Consider the following 22,762-nt stretch of genomic DNA (forward strand, 5'->3'; position numbering starts at 1 on the left):
GCGAAGCCTCCGCTTGCATGACTGCAAGCTATATGTATGCGTGTGCGTGTCACACGCATTTCAGTTATAAGTTGCTGCTATCTGGTCATGCACGCCTCGTGGCTTCCTTTTAGTCTTCGTTCTGCAGTTTAGTGTAATCACTGGCGTTTCACGTATTTGAAGCATTTGAAACAAGTCTGCCATTTACTCATTTTGCTACGTTATTCTCAGTTGTGTGTGTGGTAAAATTTTTTTCTATTTTTTTTTTCTCATTTGCTTCCTCTTCGCAGAAAAACAACGAATCGTCACGACATGTGCATGATTGCACAGGAAAAACTCCATCCAACTTGTGCACAAAGGCCAGCCGATAACAGTAATCAGCAGGGTTCAAATGGCATATACTACCACCCGCCACCGTCCTGCCATTCGGTGGCCGAAAACTGTAAAGAGGACCGTGAGTGCAGGTAAGTGGAAGTGAGCTACTCGTTTTTATTCTACTCTGCAGTTTGTGCACTTTGGAGCGTGCAATGAGCGTAACCACCAAGATAATGATTTTAAGCTTTTTAAATACCAAACGCTGCTTAATGCCAAATAATGTTGTTACGCTGTTTTTGGGGCTATGGAAAATGTAATGCTGTATGCAAGTCTGTGGTGGAGTGTTTGGATGTGACAATTATTCGATTTATGCAAAGATCAAAAAGCAAGCACTTTGCTACATTTGAGCTAAAAAAAGCTTCTAATAAAAATTATTTGCCGCCTGAAGGCGGCATGGAACTGTAGTAGGCTCATTAGCACAAAAAGCTACACCAACCATACTTTGGAGGTAAAGCTCGACTGAACAACTAATAAAAAATTTATAAAATTGCAATTACCCTTCGATGTTCCTCGTTCCTCGTTGTTAAATTATATGAGTGCTCTTAGCATCGCATGCTTTAATTCAGGGCATATAAAGAACTAACATGGAAGTGGTACAGAAACTGGTGACTTGAAGATCTGCAGACACAACAATGGTGATGATATTTGACGTAGTTGGATAGGAAGAAAGAAAACGGGAAGCAAAGTTTTGACTAAATTCGTGCGAGGCCACTTATTAGATATTTAATTTTTTTTTTGTGTGTAGATGTGGCAAAATGCATTGAAAGCCGAAATGTGGGACTTGCCTTCCGGCTCACCGCATTAAAAATCCACCCGTCCTTCAATTCCCTTTGTCCGTGGAACGAATTTTTAATTCCAACGAGAAAGCGGTGGCTACGAATCTTGGTCCCTCACATCCGTGCTTATCCGAAGGCTGCAAATGTTTAGTCAACCCCTTGCTTGCGAAAAATTTTGAAAATCTGGTGACCTCGTTTTCTTCCAAATCCCGAGTTACTTGATTCGACCAACGAACACCCAATCGAGCTCATCCTCAAACGCAGATAATTTGGCTGTATATGTCACACTTTGCGCAAAAATGTCAGCGAAGAATTGCTGTTTGGTGGAATACGCAAGATGTTAGAAACCGTCGAATACCTAAAACCTCCTGGTGACTCATGGTGGAAACGGACTGATCAAACTCAAATACAACCTGTCATTCTTTAAAACAACTGGCTCGGAATCGAAATGCTTCCAATACTTTTGTTATGGCGTATGCAACAACCGGAGTTAAAGGAAACTATATATAGTATATATGTATATAAGCAGGTTCACAAGGCAAATTGAGCTTTTATTCTACGATTGGTGTTGGTAGGCCACTAATTATGGAATTGGGCGAGAATTGATATACTTAATTACTTTGCGATAGTCTATCGGGTTTGTGCTGTGTTGTCGAATATTTTGCTTCAACTCAAGTTCAGCTTATTGGGTCACACTGGCGGTGGGCTGTTCGCTAAAATTAGGAACATTTCTGTAGAGGCGGTATTCGAGCGATATTAGCAGATACCCAGCGATTATTCTAAGAACGCATTTTGGCCAGTCTGCTCCTTTATTCACTGTATCCCTTTGCTCCGATGTAACCAAATTCGAGTTGAATAGTTTGCTGCGCCAATACAACTCCTTGACAAATAACATTCGGTACTCTTCTGTGACACTACGAATGTTATGAATAATTTCTCCAACAAATGGTTTTCTATTATTGCAGTGTGATTCGATGGAGAAAAAGGACGATGGAAGAAAAGGATGTTGCGACCAAAGATTCCTTCTATGAGCGCTTCGAACGTTCCTATGAGCGCGGTCCCCGCCACGACATAAAAATCGTGCTTGGCAACTTCAACGCCAGGGTGGGCAAGGAGGGAATTTTTGGTCCCATAGTCGGAGAATTCAGCCTGCACATCGAAACATCCGGTAACGGTCAGAGGCTGATCGACTTCGCCGTGGCCCGAAAGTTGATAGTCTGCAGCACCAGATTCCAGCATAAGAAAATCCACCAGCAACTTGGCTCTCTCATGATCGAAAAACGGGAAACCAAATCGATCATGTTGTGATAGATGGAAGACACGCTTCTAGTGTATTAGATGTATGTACGATCCGAGGACCCAACATCGGCAGCCTTGTTGCAGCCAAACTACGCACACGCCTCTGTGCAGCGAAAAGCGTCCATCTAACTGCGCAAAGAATGTTCGACATCGAAAAGCTGCAATCACAACGGATAGCCAGAAGATTAGCCGCTCGACTCTCACTCCTGCTCTCAGAGAGTACGCCCAACAAACCGGCATGCACGAGCAGTGGAGCAACATTTTTCGTTCTCTACGTACCTCCGCCGAAGAAGAAATCGGATTCTGGCGAGCCCGAAAAAACAGTTGGTACGGCGAGGAATGTCATGCTGCCGCCGAAAGAAAGGATGCTGCCTATAGAGCCACGCTGCGATCGGGCGCAACGCGAGCCACGTAGGATCGCTACAGAGAGCTAAGAAAGGAAGAGAGACGTATTATCCGACAGAAGAAACAAGAGGCCGAAATACGTAAGTGCGAGGAGTTTGAGATGCTGGCCAATAGGAACAACGCCCGAAAATTCTACCAGAAAGTTCGGCGGCTTACATAATGTTTTAAGACCAGGGCGTTTTCCTGTAAGAACAAAGACGGCAAACTGGTGACTGACGTACAGAGCAATCTTAAATTATGTAGGGAACACTTCTCGAACCTATTAAACAGTGACAGCTGCGCATGTCACCGAGAATGTGAAGGTCCCGATACCCCAATCGTTGACGACGGAATTGTCGTTCCGTTACCCGACCATGACGAGGTGAGAATAGCTATAACGCGGCTAAAGAACAACAAAGCCGCGGGCACCGACGGACTACCGGGTGAGCTATTCAAACATGGCGGAGAGGAGCTGGTAAGGTGCATGCATCAGCTCCTATGCAAAATATGGTCGGATGAAAGCATGCCTGCCGATTGGAATTTAAGTGGGCTCTGCCCAATCCATAAGAAGGGGGATCCTGCAATCTGTGGCAATCACCGCGGGATAAGTCTTCTAAATATCGCCTATAAGGTTCTAGCGAGCGTATTGTGTGAAAGGCTGAAGCCCACCGTCAACCAACTGATTGGACCTTATCAGTGTGGCTTCAGACCTGGAAAGTCTACCATCGACCAAATATTCTCAATACGCCAAATCTTGGAAAATACCCATGAAAGGAGAATCGACACACACAATCTTTTCGTCGACTTCAAAGCTGCATTCGACAGTACGAAAAGGAGTTATCTGTATGCCGCGATGTCCGCAACACTAATACGGCTATGCAAGATGACGTTGCTCAACACCAGCAGCGCCGTCAGAATTGGGAAGGACCTATCCGAGCCGTTTGATACCAAATGAGGTTTCAGACAGGGTGACTCGCTGTCACGTGACTTCTTTAACCTGATGTTGGAGAGGATCGTACGTGGCGCAGAACTTAATCGCTCAGGCACATCATCGGCCTTAACAACCGCGCTGTTAGTTCTGCCTTCTCCAAACGGGATAAAGAGAAAAAGCGAATGGGTCTGGTGGTGAACGAGGACAAAACGAAGTACCTCCTATCATCAAACAAACAGTCGGTGCACTCGCGTATCGTCACCCACGTCACAGTTGACAGTTATGATTTCGAGGTTGTAAAGGACTTCATATACTTAGGATAACAATGTCAGCCTTGAAATACAACGTAGAATCTCTTTTGCCAACAAGTGCTACTTTGGACGAAGCCCTCTCTCGACGAACAAAACTAACACTCTACAATACTCTCATCATGCCCGTCCTAATTTATGGCGCAGAAACGTGGACGATGACAACATTCCGATGAAGCGACGCTTGGAGTGCCCGAGAGAATGATTCTGCGTAAAATATTTGGACCTTTGCACGTTGGCAACGGCGAATATCGCAGGCGGTGGAATGATGAGCTGTATGAGCTTTACGACGACATAGACATAGCGCAGCGAATAAAGATCCAGCGGCTACGTTGGCTGGGTCATGTCGTCCGAATGGATACAAACGCTCTAGTTCTGAAAGTATTCGATGCGGTACCAGCTGGTGGGAGTAGAGGAAGGCCTCCTCTGCCTTGGAAAGATCAGGTGGAGAAAGACTTGGCTTCACTTGGTGTGTCCAATTGGTGCCGGTTAGCACGAGAAAGAAACGACTGGCGCGCTTCGTTAAACTCGGCCAAAATCGCGTAAGCGGTTATCGCACCAATTAAGAAGAAGATTCGATGGAGATCATGAAGATTCACTCACGCCCGAAACGAGGACGCTAAAACTGTTTTTTTATGGAGGTGACAAAAATCATTGAAAGCCGATAAGTGTGAGACTTGTATTTCAACTCACCCACTAAGATCATCCATGCCCACTAAGTACTTGGGTCGGGTAGAAATCTAATTGTCCACGTTTTCGATTGATCGATTTAGTGCTATTCGGAATCAATCGATACGTCCATCGTCCGTTCATAGAGTTCCTTTTTTTCCTCCTGGCACGTACGGATGCTTCGCTCCCATTCAGTCTTTCGGTTAGTCAGCCGCGCTGGATCCGTTCGATGTTTTTTTATTTCGGCGAATTCGTTTACATACCCACGAGGACCAACACAGCATCTTTCGATACTGCGCGGAATGCACAGCATAGCCTGAGGGCACATAACCGCATTGATACCTTTCATGTATGGGCTGTATTTTGTTGCTGCGACCCAGGCTGGTACAGCATACAGCAAGATAGATGATACCACACTGCTAAGTAACTTTCCAGAAGCCTGCATAAAGCCTCTCGTATTCTTCATTTGATGTACAGCTTAAACTGGAGTTCGTGGTCACCTACTGTGAGATTTCCTGTCTCAATTATTTTCCTGCTACTAATAAGAACTGCTTCTGTTTTATGGTTTACAAGGCTTAAACCACTTTTGCGCAGCCAATCTTCTAAGATTTCGACCGCTTGGTTGCAGATTGCTTCAGCCTGGTTAAGGAGTTTAGCAACAACCTGATTACAATGCTATCAGCAAACTCTATGAGTTGGGATCCTGGACGTAGTTTGAAACGCAAGACTCCGTCGTACACTATATTCCAGAGAATTGGGCCCAGCATAGACCTCTGTGGAACCCTTATGGTAAATCACCTTTTGATTCCTTCGTCGGTTTTATATTGGAGGACTCTGTTAGAGAAATAGCTTGCAACTAACCATACCCTTTAGGTTTTAGCACTAGTTTTTGCAGTTTTTATTCTTTCGGGAATGTGCATTCCTCTAAGTAAGAGTTGCAAACATCCACAAAGATCTCTGGATGCTTTTGAATTGCCAACTTTGGGGCTTCATTCGGGATCGCATTGCGCCCGGGGGCCTTATTGCTTTTAATCTGTTTGCAAATGTGCAAAATTTCGTCACTGTTGATCAAACATTGATTTCCATCGTCTTCGGTACAGTTGGCAACGCTGACTACGATGCCATCCTGTTGAGGGGACAGTTTTTTTGACCACGTTGTCCAGTATAACCGGACATGTCGTAGGCAGTGGTTTCAAGGCTTTTGTATTTTCTGAAAGCACAGGCGTTTGCTGCTCTTAATTGCATTTTTTGGCATTTTCCTTTTTTGTTTGTAAAGGAGTCTGTTCCTTTCAAAACTGGTATGTTCACCTTGCTCTATTGCATTCTCCGTGTACGATGCCATTTAAAATATTTATTATATTTCTTTTCATGATAGGGTTAAAGCCCAGGAAGCTAGAAGTGTATCCTATTTAATATCCGGACCATTAAGCAGGTTCGCCCAAAATTCTGCTTAATAGAATTCAAACGCATTTTGAACTTTGACTACGTAAACAGCGGAATTCGAACAGGTCAGGCTCCGATCATATCGCCACTCTCCTTACAATATTAGAATAAATCAATGAGTAGCAGTCGGATATTCTAGGTTGTTTTAGAGATTTCAGCACAGCGTTTGACAGCATCGATCGAAATTCTATTTCTATTTCATTGCGTTCTAGGGGCATACCGGAAAAAGTCATCAGCATTATCAAAGCACATTAACATATGAAGGTTTTGAATGTAAAATTTTACACAACAAACAACTCTCGGATGCCATATGACCAAAACCCGGCGTATAACAAAGATTAATCATCGATGCCAGTTGCAGAAATTATATGTATTTCTTCTGATAGGGTGATTAAACCTGCGCCACCTCGAATTCAAATAACACAGCATAAAGGCACTCGGATTTACAGTAAATTTGTTTAAGTGAAAGAGATTTCGTACGAGCCAATAAATCTTCGTTGTGTAACAGAATAAATGAGCTAATGCAGCGCTCATAGCTTGAACTGCTTCTGGTTATTTGTTTATATTGTATTTGCTGCTTTCGAAAACAGATGGCAAACTATAATTTTCACACCTTGCGATTTTCTAAATTTATGAACCTAGTTTGCCAATGCCAGCAAATTTATCATATATTAGTATAGATTTTTGCAGCTAAGTAACATGGATGTATCTACAGCTTCTCTATAACCTTTAACATAGGTTGAAAAGGCAATATGTTGCCAAGAGTCAAATCTCTGTCAATAATTAACGCCATAATTAAAATCATCAACAGTATCAACTCATATTGACGACGATGATCCTGACTAGACGACAACAGTAAAGAGGAAATGAGAAGCCCCATAAGGTTACCAAGTGGGAGAGCGAGGGGGAGGTAGAGAAAAAGAGAAGGAAACAGAGGAGCATAGCCTCCTGTAGACATCTGGCTAAGATTCTGCATCAATGCATCATAAAATTGACACTTTGCTCTAATATGCCAGTTGACTACCATTAGCTGCACTCACGTACATACGAGCACTCACTCACACGCATACGCCTGTACGTAGCATCCCAGAGATATCTTCCTAAAAAGCGCTGTAGGTACTTCCTAAAATGGAGCTAAGGCTGAGATAAGTTGAGTTGTTATTAAAAGTGACACGTTCTTCAAAATAATTTACTGCACAAGCTCATGCACACACACATGCATACAGATATATGTGCGTGTGCACTTTATTGCTACAGTTTGCGGGAATAGTGGCTGATGCAGCAGCTGCCAGCGGTAAATGCTGTCAATAATCTTGTTTGCTCCAGCAAACTACCCAAATAAACTGGCTGCCACAAAGTGTGTGGCAAACGAGCATCGTCGCGGTTTTTTACTTACTCTCTTTACACTTCAGCTGTCGGAGCGAAGATGTTGCAAGTAGCATGCATTTTCTTTGGAGTGACTAGAGCTAAGGAGCATCTAGTAAATAAAGGAGTAAACAGAAATATATAAATTAATGGTACTATCGTTGTGCCTGGTCACCAATACATTCATATTAAAAGGAGCTTCGAAACGTTCCCTGCAGGGAAAAGTATTATTTGTGGATCAGAATAGAAGCATTTGTCTTTTCAGCTTAACCAAAGCGTATTCTATTTTCTGCCACGTTAGAGCAGGTAGAATTTTTAACACTGCCATGTCTTATGAAATGCCAATTGCCATACATAAGCAAAATACCAATCAAAATACGTGTTCATACCAAAAAAAAAAAAATGTTGGTCAGTATGTGTCCAAAGTAACCAGATTGAGCCCAGTTAAAATATAAAAAAAAAAAATCCATTTCTTTACTGATAATTTTCTATTTCATATTAAAAGAGTATATAGAATTTGCTTAAAATTATATGGAACTTCTTTCAGGTACAATTGTTTCAAATTTGCGCTTTCTCTTTTCAGCAAATCCTAAAAAAATTAAAGCAAATTCTTTAAAAAATCTAATAAAGAAATATAATTTTTTGTATTCACTTTAGAAAGAGAAATAAAACTACTGTTATTCAAATTTTCTGAAGAGCCTTGAAGAAAGGAGAACATGCATCGCTTCCGGTGCGGATGATGTTGCTTTAGCTTTAAGAAGAGAACTTCTGAACACACTCGTTGAAATTATGCAAAGCTTATAAAGTGAGGTAGACCAATGGTCGACCTCCGACATTGAATGGAATCACCTTCTCGTTCAGCGAAAGTACTCGCTACTTAGGCTTGTATTAGACAGAAAGCTAATATAGAAATTAAATGTGGAAGATAGAGTAAGGAGCAAGCAACTTCACTTTGTCATACTTAGGTAAGAAAGCCATAGAGTGAACTTGGGACTTATCTCCGAAAATAGTACACTGGTTGTACTTAGCAGTAAGACGGATTGTACTATACAGAATATTAGTATGGTGGCCAGCACTTGATAATAATATTATTGTGAACAGATTGGCTTATGTTCAAAGAGCAGCAAGCTTATGTAAAGGGTGGTTAAATTTCAAGGGCTGATGTTGAATGTAAACCTCACCTAAACGTCAAATTTTTTTTTGCATTTCATTTTACATTTTTCAATTTAAGACGAATTCAATTTGAACGATGGAAAGATATATTATCGAGCAATGCGTTAAAGTTATTCAGGCTTATTATGAAAACGGGCGTTCAAATCAAAATGCATATTGCCCACTTTCGAAGAAAATCATCTTCAGTCATGAGGCACATTTTCACCTCAGTGGATTCGTCAATAAGCAGAATTGCCGCATTTGGGCGAATGATAATCCAAGAGGGATTGCCGAAAAACCAATGCACCCACGAAGAGAGACTGTTTGGTGCGGTTAATGTACCGGCGGCATCATTAGGCCGTATTTTTTCCAAAATGAGGTCGGTCAGGCAGTTACTGTGAATAGTGTTCGCTATAGTGAGATGATAACGAACTTTTTATGGCCCGAATTGGAAGATATGGATGTGGACCATACGTGGTTTCAACAGGACGGTGCCACTTGTCACACAGCTAACGAAACAATGGCTCTTTTGCTCGAAAAATTTAATGGCCGCATCGATACGATACATCAATAAGCCAGCAACAATTCAAGAGCTAAAGGATGAGATAATTTGGCACTTTGACGGCATAGAACCTCAATTATGCTTCAGCGCCATCGAAAATTTGGACCATCGGATGGAGATGTGCCGCCGAGCCCGCGGAGGCCACTTGGCCAATATTTTGTTCCATGCGTAATTGAGCTACACCAATATTATCATAGTAAAGAAAAATGACAATAATTTCCTAAAAAAATTGTATTTTATTTAAAATCAACCCCGGCCCTTTAATCTTAACCACCCTTTATAAGTGGAGAATCACTCCCATAGAAGCACTAAACGTAATTCTATACTTATTGCCAATTGTCTTATATGGCAAGAAACTGGCTGCCAAGTCAACATCGAGTCTTAGGGAACTCGCCCTCATATAAAGAAGCTTTAGACCATATTAGAAAGGTTGTCCACTATTCCAGCTACCACAGATTCCTCCAACTGTGTACAGTTCCATTGTAATAAACTTTTTGACATGATAACGTCTTATAATTCGATTTAGCCGGCTGCACGCACGAAAAAATGTGTCGTTACCTTGCTCATTAGTGTTACCTTGCTCAATTGTCGTTACCTTGCTCATTGCCGTTACCTTGAATGAACTGCAAGCGAAGGCGCGGAGCGAACGACAAAGCAAACGAACGGCGACGTTCGACATCTGGCTCTCTCCTACTTAAGTGAGCGTATATATGTATGTATGTGCGCATATGTACATATATAAATTCACGTATTTGTATTTGCATATGCCTTCTTCCTGTGTGCATGGTAATGAACCATTTCTCTGTTGAGAATAGGACGATGATAGAAAAAGTAGGAAATGAAAGGGAGTGTTTCGAGTGCAAAGTGTCTTGAAAAAGGCAAATCGATGATGGTGCCTCTTAGTGTTGTTGACTTATTAACGTCTGATGCACAATCGAAATTGAAGATATCTTTCATGAATTTGATAAATGTTTCGTCATTTTTCACGTTTGTGTAAATGTAACTCGACCTATTCCATTGCAATTCCATATACCTCCTCCTCTATATCCATACAAAATATTATATCTATCAAACAAATACAATTAAAATTTTGTTTTGAAAATTGCAACCACTCGATGAATATTTTCTTATGACGTTGTCACGTTAAACTATCGTCAGTAAACCGACTTTACAGACAACCTCTTTTTACCACAATCTTCCCATATTTCTCCAATAGTATATTTACTAACGGATCTAAGTCTGATTAATAGGTAGGTGAAGGAGATTACTCTGAAAGGCTGGGCATCAGTGCATTCTTTCGCTTGCTAATCAGTGTAGTGTCTTTCAGGCAGAATTTATCTCCATAAGAGAAGGCGCTATTGCGGGAAGTATATGTCTACTCGGATAGTCAGACAGTTCTGAAACCGTTAGAGTCAGTAAACCACTCGTCAAAAACGATAGTTGAATGCCACAAATTACTGTGGAAAGTATCGCAATAATTTTAAATATACCTGATCTGTGTGCCAGATCATAGAAATATAGAAGGTAATTGCCAACCAGATGAACTTGCAAGGAAGGGACAACACTAAATATTCATCCAGATAAAGCAACAATCTCTTAGCTACGCCGTACAAATTATAATAATTATTAATAGATAGACAATCTATCAATGCTACTAAAGCCCGTTGAAAGCAATCACTTTTTTGCTAAATAATCAGGCAAATCTCGCCAAAAGAGAGCCACGGTCGCACAGCATCGGTACTGAATCTTAGGAGACAGATTATAAGAAATAAGATAGGGGTACTAAAAGGGCATTGCCTAATTGAAATGCATGCAAATAGGCATCCTCAGTCACAATGACTTTTGTCGGAGCTGTCAAGATACTGTAGAAGAGGAAACTGTGGAACACGTCCTGTGTACATACATTTCTTTATACCCAAAAAGGCTTTTCACGCTCAGATTCAGCTTTATTGACAGCCTTGAAGAGGTCTCACAAATAGCTCTTAACAAAATTAATTAAATCTACACGTTGAGGCAGAGAAACCTCAAGAGCGTAAAGAATGACCTCCGGTGGCATCAAAATGGGACTACTCAGTTCTGAGCATGTCCGATGACAGCCACTCAACCGAACCTAACCTAACCTAGTTAAATTTTGGATTCATATTTTATGTCTCTGTTTACAGCAAAGATTTTTCTGTGATGGCCCTTTCCGGGAAAAATCGTATTTCATTCAATTGAAGTTCGTTTCTTTATTGCATTTCTGGTTTACCTAGCGCCGGTTAGTTAAACTTAGATATTCTGAAATAAAGTAGGTATATTCGGTTAGGTTAGGTTAACCTGGCTGGTTGAAAACCATCACATAGACCTATTAGTCCTTAGTGGTACCAGATGGAGCTTGACTCTTACGTTTCCTTGAAGTAGGCTTCTTATAATAAGCCTGCGTCTTTTGCGAATCTAAGTTAGCCCTGATACTCTAACCCCGGGTTTATTCGGGTTCTAGCTAATGCAGGGCACGAACATAGAAGATGTTCTAGAGTTTCCCTCTCTTCCAGTTCATTGCAAAATCTGCAGCCATCATTGTGTGTAATTCCCATCTTGTATCCGAGTGCCGCTAACAAATTGAAACCTGTCAGTAAAGTATATTAATTAAAATTAATTTAAGATTTTTTCTGACAAAATGCTTAAGCAAATCTCTTGAGGATAAACTTAGTACCTTACGGTCTATATTTTGTTTTTTTATCAAAACACACCATCATAGCACGATTTCCGGAGAATGCACACGGGCATTCTTGGATTGTGCAGTCATCTGCACAGGATTGGAATATCGACTACTGACTGTCGTCGTTTCCGCAACCGATTTGCGGAGACTCCAATACACCTTATTCTTTAATGCGGCGACATAGCTCGAAGGATGAGATACCTCGGCCTTGCAGGCAGAAGAAAGATAATCCAACCCAGCTCTCTGTTAAGCTTAATAAGGGAATTGGGTTTGGATGAGGTACTGTGATGAGTAGAGGGCGCAAAAGCCATGAACTCGAAGCACAAAACTCAAATCTCTCTATCTAATAGACTTGAATATAGTGTATCTCAAATATGTATGATCATTTGTATCTATTCATACCTAAACATGTAATCATAACGATCATTGGAGCATAGACGAGTTTCAAACTTTCTTTTTAAAAAAAAAAAAGTCAACTCATTTACTGATTTAAATTTTCTTACTGGCATTATTCTAGTCAATAGCGAACTAGTATGATTTCTTCCATTAAGTACCAGTATCTGGCCTAGAATCTTCCGTACTAGAGTGGCTTTTTCCTGCAGGGTCGTAGCAAGTGCAGACCGGTATGTGTACTTGATTGTTGTATTGGTCGCGTTGCACATCGTCATTACGCGATTCTCAACTAAACGACCACAAAGTACGTGGCTGTGAATTTAATTGCCTTTTAAGTGAATCGCTCTTTGGCTCCAGAGTAAACAACTAAATTGCGCTAATGGCGACACTCATTTGATATGCGACGCATGTGACAGATTATCGAGGAGTGGAAAGGTTGGCTTGTATATACTTGTGTAAGTAGTAGGATTAAGGGAGCAGAATATAGTTTATGTTTTACATGTAGTAACGCGTATCGATCTTTAGATAGTCCCAGCCGTATAAAGCCAAAGCACGAGTATAGTGCGTAATTTTTTGTAATACTTTTTTATAATAAAATACGTATAAATGTGCGCTAGGAAAAGGTCGGCAACTAAAGGGTTAATTATGTAAAGAGCTTCAACTACAGTTCGTGTATTGGGAATAGGATTCAAAAGGCCAATATTGCATTGCGCACATGCAAAAACGTGGTAGGAAGTACAGGTAAATGGAGATTAACACCTCGTTTTAAAAATTGGCTTTACAATTCGGTAGTTCGACCTATTTTGCTATATGGAATACTTGTGTGGTGGTCATCAACTCAAAAGGCAAGTCACATGAAATTTCATAGTCCAAAGAGCTGTGTTTCTATGCATCACAGATTTAGAGCTACCCCTAGGGGCAGGGGGCTACCCCTAATACCTGCCTGCTCTAAATCTGGTAGGAAAACACGTGGCCGCCGCTTCAGCGCTTACCCTTCATAGTATGGCGTTATGGAAGACCTGGGGGTTCGGCCACGCTGCTATACTATATATGTACTAAGAGTAGTTATAATAAAAAAATCGGCTATTCTTTCCCTAAACCCACCTTCGATAGGCTCTTCACAGAAGACACCCATCCCATCGAGGAGAGAGTGACAAACTCAAAGACCATTGAGAAGAAAAGAAGAATATTTTTACACAGCTGGATCTAAGTTAGGAAAAAAAGTACACTATGAAGTTTTTTGAAAAAATTAGGACTTGAATTATCTGTCCGATTTCCGGATTACCGATCCGCCCACCAAGGAGAAATCTTAGCCATAAAGGAGGCAATCTTAATATATTATATACCCCGTAACAAAAACTACGACAAATATCTTCTCGGACAGCCAGGTGGCCATCACATCAATGGAAGCAGTTATACTAGGTTAGGTTAGGTCTTATATGGTACTAATCTTTCATTTCTTGAATATTGAAATTTCTATACCAGCTTGAAAATTATGGATAAAAAAAAATATTCTCCTGCATTTTAATAGGGCATGGAAGAAAAAAATACTTATGTTACAAATAAGAGAATTTCACAACCTCTCAAGGGAGAACAACTCGAAGGTCGTGGCTTGTGTCACCAGTCATTGGCTGTTAGGTAGGCACTCGTCTAGGCCAGGAGCATTCCTCATGAATACTGCAGAAGTTGTAAAGACGAGATAGAGGAAGAAATAGTAGAACACTTCCTCTGTAATTGCCCATCCTTAGCTAGGATTAGGACAAGGTTATTAGGAAAATACTCTTTCGACTCTGTTACGGAAATATCTGGTGTTGGGATAATATCTATCCTACGTTTCATAAGTGCGTCTAAATGGATCCATGAGGATTTCTGTATTACATAGTGGTACCACAACTGACCTACATGGTCCAAGTAAGTTGGTTATTCTAAACCGACTGCCACTAAAACCCAATTAAGTAGAGGAAACAGAACTGAATGAAATCAACCACGAAACAAAGTCAGAGGATAGAAGTTTTTGTTGGTCATATCGTCAAACATGGGATGGACGCGTGAGTATGGAGTTTAGCTCGCCTGAGAAACGCCATCTCGGAGATTGTAAGTGATTCAATGTCATATTCATAAATCCACATTTCGATACCGATAAAAGTGCTTACGATAGAATTTGACCTCAAAGAAAGCAAAAGCATAGCGGCTGCTATGTGACACTCTTTTTGGCCCAACACTCGACAGAACCATTCCCTAATGAGTGAGTCCTGTGGTGCTTACCATGACCGAGAGGAGTTCAAAAACCCCACGGAGTAATAACAAAGCGGTGCGAAATTAAATTTGATAGTTTTTTCCCTCAGAGGTATATTTTTCATTAAATTGAGAAGGTATCCGTTAGAGTGATGAGAAATTCTAAGGCAAGATTTAGGATATCAAGACTAAGCAAGTTCTTGTCGGCTTACTGTGAGCTGACTAGAGGGCGTCAGCCGCTTATTACAGTAGGTAGACTAATTTGGATACTCGCAGAGAATCGTCTTCATTTCGATTAGCAATTGACTTTTGAAAAAAGGGGAACTTATTGATGGGCTAAGGAAAGATTTTTGCATCGGGTTTGCGTAATGGAAAAAACAATCACTCCAATGAAAGATAAACTTCGGATAAGGACTCGCCCTTTTGATGACGACCCTCGCTTAGGCTAAAACAGGAATAAATAAAGAAATACTAACGGGATAATGAAATAATAGTCAAATGGGTGCCAGGTTTAAAGAATACAAGCCATTTTTCTGGAGCAATAGAGATTAGCGAGAAGTATTGCCCATGTGACAGTTTTATTATGTGAGCTTCAGATTTTAGGATACCATTTCTGTGAGACTGATTAAAGTTTAAATACAGTTTCGCTTAAGGTGATGATTAATGTAGCCAAAATATCGGTCTGGTTAATGGACATGCAGAGATGGGATTGTGGTAAAGCTTCCTATGCACCGCAGTGGACATCTGTGACTATCAAGAGTTCTCTTGAGGAGCAGCGAATTTCACATTATCCAACCTAAACTATGTAGAAAAGCTACAGAGAATTATCTGCAACCTCTCCGTTCCTTCTTCGACTTCTTGATTGGCGTCATACCGCATAAGTGATGTTGATTGGAGTGTAACAAAGCTCACCAGCAGTTTTTTTTCTCATGCTAAACGGCGCTAGTTGGAAACACCAAGTGAAGCCAAATCTCTTTCTACCTGTTCTTTCGAACGCAGAGGAGCACTTCCCCTTTCTCTGCTACCACCAGCTGATACCGCATCGAATGTTTTCAGAACCAGAGCGTTTGTATCCAGTCGGACGACAATACCCAGATAACGAAGCCACTGGATCTCTATTCGCTGCGCTATGTCTATGTCGTCGTAAAGCTCCTACAGCTCATTGTTCCATCCCCTACGATACTCGCTGTCGCTAACGTATAAAGGTCAAAAATCTTTCGCAGAATCTTTCGCTCAAACACTCTAAGGAATGCCTCATCGGATGTTGCTATCGTCTAATCCTCTGCATTATACGTTAAGACGGACATGAGGAGAGCCTTACAAAGTGGTGTTCCACAAATGTGTATGCTGACCTTCCTTTGTAGTCATGGTATACACAGGAATTTCTGTGGTATGACGGATTCAGCAATTGATTTTCTATGTCTGCCATAAATGCGCATTTTTAAATATGCTTTGTACACATACTTACATATGTATATGTTCATGCGTTTATTTATTAATGTATAATACAGGTTAGGCCATTTAAAGCGGGCCCATTTGTTTCTGAAAAAAAACATTGAAAAAAACATTTTTTTTTGTGTTGATATGAAAAATCATTTATTTTGATTCAAGGAGATTTGTTCCAGCTAGTTTTTGAAAATGATATCCTTCAAATGTTTGCCTCTGGCCTTGATGGCCAAATGTGTCCTTTTTTCGGCGTTTTCCATCGTTTTGGCCAATATTTCGGCCGGTATGGCGGCGATTTCGCGTCGGATATTGTTTTTAAGTTGAGCTAGAGTCCTTGGCTTGTTGATGTATACCTTGGATTTCAGATAACCCCACAAATAAAAGTCCGGTGGCGTCAAATCTGGTGATCTCGGTGGCCACGGAAAATCACCATTTTTCGAAATCAACCTTCCAGGGAACAATGGCTTCAAAAAATCGATTGTAGCGCGTGAAGTGTGGCATGTAGCCCCGTCCTGTTGGAACCAGTAGCCTTCCATGTCATTTTCTTCGATGATTGGCATAACAAAATCGCGTATCATGGCACGATAACGCTCTCCATTGATGGTGACAGAGGCTCCATTTTCATTTTCGAAAAAGAACGGTCCGATGACCATTCCCGCACAAACACCGCACCACACAGTCACTTTTTGATCGAAGAGAGGCTGTTCTTCAACTAATTGAGGATTTTCGGCAGCGTAGAAGCGACAATTTTGCTTGTTTACGCCTCCATTCAACTGAAAATGAGCCTCGTCTGACATGATGATTTTTTGCCAAAAGTCGGGTTCATTTCGAACGGTTTCGACGGCCCATTTGGCATAATCAAGCCGTTTCGGGTAATCAGCCGGGTTTAATTTTTGTGCCATTTGAATTTTGTACGGAAACATTTTCAAATCGATGCGAATTATGCGTCTGAGTGTTGTCCTGGCGATGCCTAATTCCTGAGAACGACGATAACTCGATGTTCGCGGAGCCTCCTCAACACTGGCTCGTACAGCCTCGATATTTTCAGCAGAACGTCGTGTACGTTGTCTAGATGCGTGGCTGGTATTGCTGAGACTACCGTGGTTAATAAATTTTGCGTATAAACGCTGTAAAGTGCTTTTGGATGGCGCACTTTTAACTTTATTTTTTTTTTAAACGCACGTTGAGTTTTCACAATTGAGAAGTTATTTTGGATGTAAAGCTGAATTATTTCAGCGCGTTCTTTTGGAGTGTACTGCTCCATGGTAAAAATTGTCTTGGACTGACGCTTCCAACGCGCTATGTCATTAGTCGATCTGACGTTCCTGTCAAAAGTTATAGGGTTGCCAGATGGGCCCGCTTTAAATGGCCTACCCTGTACATTTCGAATATGAGTAGATAAATGCGACAACTTACAAATAAATGTATCACAGCACATCACTTCAACGATACTCATTGATAATGGCAATTAATTAATGCATAAATTTTCATTACATATAAATTTTCATATTCAATACATTTCTCTTCATTTATTTCCACTCAATAGAACGCCATACATTTCACTTGCTACACGCATTCAATTATCCACTGAATGACGAAATCATCAATCAAATCCACGCATATGTATGGGGGCATATTCCATTTACATACATATACTTGTAACGGCTTATAATCCCTCAATATACAGTTATTATACCGTACATGTGGTGTACTTAATTATCCCCACATGACAAGTAGTAAGTTTCTCCCATTAAACCCTCATTAATGTCACAATGGGACACCACATTCGAGTGCATACAGACAGAAAATACTTATGACATGGACACAAACAATAAGAATTCGTATAAGATTTTGTCGTCTTTACTGGTAGGTAAATACCGACTCTTATAAATAACATGTAGCCATTAATGCAGTAACTAATGACTGTAAACGACACTCTATACCACAAAAATACTGAGCTTTTTGACTCTTTTGAACAATTTGGGAACTCAGTATATCGAACCAATGCAACGACGGCGTTGTACTCCTGCAAAATATTAATTGAAAAAAAAAAAAATCAGAATGGAACTTAAAATAATACAGTGACTCCACGCAGCAGTAGTTAAATTCTCTACTATGATTTTATAGTATTCGGAATACGCTTAAGAAGGGTGTGAGCATTAAAAGAATTCACAGGGTTCAAAGACTTATATCTGTTCTCATAACCGCTACAGTGCCAACCTACGCCATCGAAACCATTTTGTGCCACACTAAAACTTCTTCCATTAGATCTGCAGACAAAATATATCACTAACAGTGCGGCAAAATCTTATGTAAGTATGCAAGCATGGGCTACGGCCGCTGTAAGATCCTAACTGGTATTTCGCAGCTGCCGGACTGGTCCACGACTCTCCTATCCTCAAGTGAAGAGTGGAAATGGGATGATGTTAGACAGGGCGATGTTAGACAGATGACTCAATGCTCGAGAGTAGTGTGGGCGGAGGTGTGCTTTACGTACGTTTGGGGATCTATTTTAGTTTTTTGCTTCACAACTACTGGAGGTCTTTCTGGCTGAACTGATGGTAGTAATGAAAGCCATGGCACTGGTACAGTGTGATGCGATACCTAGAGATGATATTTATATTTTCAGTGATAGCCAGGTGGCGATAAAATCCTTCACAAAGCAATCGATAACCTGCAAGGTTAACGAAATGGCTAAGTCATTTCGCGCAAAAGTAACGTGGGTTTCTGCACATGGCGTCATTGACGGGAAATGCAGGACAAGCGCTTTCGGGCTTGTAACCTATTTATTTTTGAGGAAATTTTAAGAACAACGAACGAAATATGACGTAATGAACTTGCGCCACCTTCAAATTCGCCCCTCAATTGTGGGCGACACTCAATGCTAAACGCACAGAATCTCTACTAAGACAATATATAATGAATATAAATAGCACACTAATTTCAATTATAACGGCAAACTTCCCAATACACAGACAATCCCAAAAGATGTGCGTGCAGACACATGACTTCTGCAAAAGCTGTCCAAATGAGGAAGAGACGATCTCGCACCATCTGCGTCACTGTACTGCTCCGCTGATTTATCACTTTAGGTAGAACATTTTTCAATGAGTTGCAATATCTCAGTTCTGTAAAAATTAGGGATATTCTAACATTTTTTAAAAGTACACACTGGTTTTAGGAGAGATAAGGATAAGTTTTGCACGCGGCATCACAATGGGCTATGAGCCTGAGTGTGTCCCATAGTTGGCAATCACTACAACCTAACCTGTACTGGTCCAGCCTTATCACATTGGAAAATAAGTAGATATTTGGGTGTAAAAAAATTTAATTAATGAGTCACTTTTATAACAAAATTGTGCACTTTGGTAGGCAAATGTATTTTAAGCAAAGAGCTGTGATTAACTTTTGTGCTAAACTTAGCAAAGGATAAATAGCTGCCCAAACAAGGGCCCACTTGGACAAAGAATCAAAGTCGTTTATTGTGATGTCATACAACAGTAGGCGAAAACAAAAACCAAAAAGGGGGGAAAAAGTAAAGGAGGATGATGGCCAAAAGGTAACTAATTACGTTAACAATTTCAATCGCTTGAGAAATTCACCAGGCGCGTAATGTTTCAACCGGCTATATTCGTAGGTATAGGAAAAAATTAGAGCTCAGATATCTGAATCTTAGCCCGTCGAGACCAGGGCAGCTAAGGAGAAGGTGCTGGGACAATTTCACCTCGCCCTCCAAAATGTTTGTGCAGGAAGGGCTTGAGGTAGTCCTAAATTTCAACACATGGACACCTAACGAATAAGTGCGGTAAGGAAACCCACGAAATTTGAGATCTGCAGTTTTTTTAGCTTCAGAAGCTTCCTGCAACACCCTCGATCTACCTCAGAATGATCTCGCGCTGAATTCTTAGCCTGTTTGTATATTTCAGCTGTCTAATTCACGTACGACGCCATTTACAAAATTTATAGGTTTATTAATTTTGTGCCACCTTGTATATCGAAGAAGAAGCCGAATATATTTATTACTTCTCACAAAATATATTTACACTGTTTGTTCTTATTAAGAAAAAGTTCAGCTTTTTTGGTACAGAGTCTGCTATTATAAGGATACTACAAGTTTCCCCTCAAAAGGGCCCTTGCAACTTTTGTTTGGCTGAAGTACTTAGTTATTAAGTTGGGAAGCGACACGTCATAGCTTCGAACGTATAGCTGCTTGTACTTATATATCTAATGCATTACAGTTTAATGAATATTTTGATGTCAATGATCAATAGACAGTCCATTTGTGCAAATAGCTCTACGTTGTTCGAAAAATAGCTGAAACTTCGCAGTAGAAAATTACTTAAAAAAATTGGGAGCTATAATTGACTCATGTAACAACACCTCTCTATTTGTAAAAAAATATTAAAACGGACACCATAAATAGGAGGAGAAATTTGACCGACCCCTCCTTTATTAGGGGATTTCTCTCCGCTTATGAGGCAGCATATCTTTTTCGGTAAAAAATTTACTTCAAATTGAATTTTTGTGAGCGAGTAAGCTATTTTGGGTTTGTAAGTGAGTAAGAAAATAAGTAAGCATGGCGATATATAAAAGAGGTAAAATAGGAAAAAAATAAATTAAGTGAACCAAAATATTTGCCAAGTGAAGAAACAGGAGCTCTTCTAATATAAGTGAAAGCGGTGATGAAGATACCTGTAGCCTCTTTGATATTAGTGATGAAATGTTGTGTCAGAAGGGTTTGCCGACTAATTCTCGTGCGGTAGTAGTTCTGATAATGACAATAATAATAATAAGACCTGAAGCTTGATTCAAGCGAAGGCGGGGTAGACGTACAGAAAGTGGTCCGCCGTCTTATCTTCCTCTCCACATGCTGGGCAAAGTGGACTGTCTGAGATGCCCACCGTTTCCATGTGCTTTGCCCATAGAAAGTGGCCCGTCATCAGTCCAATTATTATTAATTATTATTAATTATTATTACTATTAGTCTATTGTGCACTGTGACCAAAAGAGATGCATTGTGCCAAGGCTGCCGAGGTACCTTTATTTTTAGGCTTTTACAAATTCTAGCACATTCTGGGGTTTATAGTTCCTTAATTTATATGAATGCACGACAATACCAGCAAGGTGCTGTAACCTTTTTCCGCCTAGTGCAAGACATTCACAAAGAATCTATTCTGAATTTTCAGTGTCCATACCACACAATAATGTTGTTTTAAAGTTCCCTAAAGTGTTAAGAAGATTCAGGCAATCATTTGGAAATGTTTAGGTGATTACGGGACTGCACTAAGCAAGTCCCGAAATGCCATGAGGAATGACTATCGTTATGATGGCAGTCTTTGCATGTATTATTATTGTATGTATGTATATTTTAAATAAAAATAAATAAATAATTGGCGCGTATTTGTAGTGCGCATTTTGATGTTATTCCACAAATGGAGGGACCTACAGTTTTAAGCCGACTTCGAACGGCAAATTAATATTTTACTAGAGTAAAAAAATCTTCCTCTATAAACCAATGCATAAGTCTAATTTAATGGATCTTTTTATAAAAAGAAAGTTGCAACTGCTGGAAGATACTGTCATGCACTCGATAACTGTACTCTTCAATGGTATCGAAGAAAATTATCCCAAAGAAGTAATCGATGCCTCTTGGTATCGGACTCATTCGAAAACTCGCACAGAACAACATTTTTGCTATTTTTTAAAGAGATGAAAATATGTCTTTAGGTTAGCCTGGTTGGCAATAAGCCACGCATGCATAAGCATGGGGCTCATAGGCATTTTGTACACGTTTTTAATCATGCCGGACAGACGCACAGAAGGTGCTCTAATATTTCTCAATAATTATCCGTGTTGTTAATGAAGACAGCATTTTTTTAAAACACTTTTTTAACCCCTCCAAAAATAGGATTTGCCGAAATCTCCAAAATACGCCTCTGTCTCGGCGATAACTTCGTTTGAACAAAATTTTTTGCCGCGAGCCATGTCTTCATGTTAGGGTACAAGAAAAGAAAGGGAAAGGGTGCACTTTGGCGGAAACAACTCCGGATCAATGTGCTGATGCGTTATCGTGGTGAAGCAGCACCTTCGTTTTAGACAAATGTGACCGTGTCTCCTTCAGTATTTGTGAAAGGGGTCCAATAGCTCACTGTAGTATTGTCCAGTGATCATTCTTCCTTTTTCTAAAAAATCCTTGAGGATGACTCCGTTTACATCCCAAAAAATCATTGCCATAATCTTTGCGGCCGATGTGACTGTCTTCGCCTTCTTTGGAGCAGATTCAACGGGAGAAGTCTATTATTTTGATTGTTGCTTAGTGTCTGGATTGTAATGATGAATCCAGGTTTCATCAATGGTGACAAAGTGGGTGACAATGTGCGTGACGAAGTTAACAGCCGCATCCGTTTGTTGTTGCATGTGAGCCATCGCGGTACTCATCGGGTGAACAATTTTTTCATCGCCACCACCTCTTGTGGGCATCCTCATCAAAAACGGATGTTCGCCCACGTTTAAATTCGTTCAACCAATATCTAACTGTGGTCATAGATGGCGAAGCGTCCCCATAGAGAGCATCCAACTTTGCTTTTATATCCTCTTCCCCCATCCAAAAACAAAAAGCGAATTACCGAACAATTCTTTTTCCATCTTAGCGAAAATCACGAAACACACGATACTCGTATAGCTGCCAAATCCAAACTAACCTATCAATCAGTCTGAAATTTGTTTTTTCCTCGACTGATAGATGAC

The 22,762-nt window shown here is 40.5% G+C and overlaps 1 protein-coding gene across 1 annotated transcript in view; it reads left to right on the forward strand.

Moving 5' to 3' along the window:
• Positions 1-22,762, forward strand: part of LOC129237016 (uncharacterized) — a 189,443-nt gene that overhangs the window by 135,641 nt on the left and 31,040 nt on the right. Inside the window, exon 11 of the mRNA XM_054871379.1 lies at positions 270-443. Coding sequence (XP_054727354.1) covers positions 270-443 — 174 coding nt within the window. The remainder of the gene's footprint in view (positions 1-269; positions 444-22,762) is intronic.

The sequence above is a fragment of the Anastrepha obliqua genome, chromosome 1, assembly GCF_027943255.1.
Source record: "Anastrepha obliqua isolate idAnaObli1 chromosome 1, idAnaObli1_1.0, whole genome shotgun sequence".
Taxonomy (NCBI): Eukaryota; Metazoa; Arthropoda; class Insecta; order Diptera; family Tephritidae; genus Anastrepha; species Anastrepha obliqua.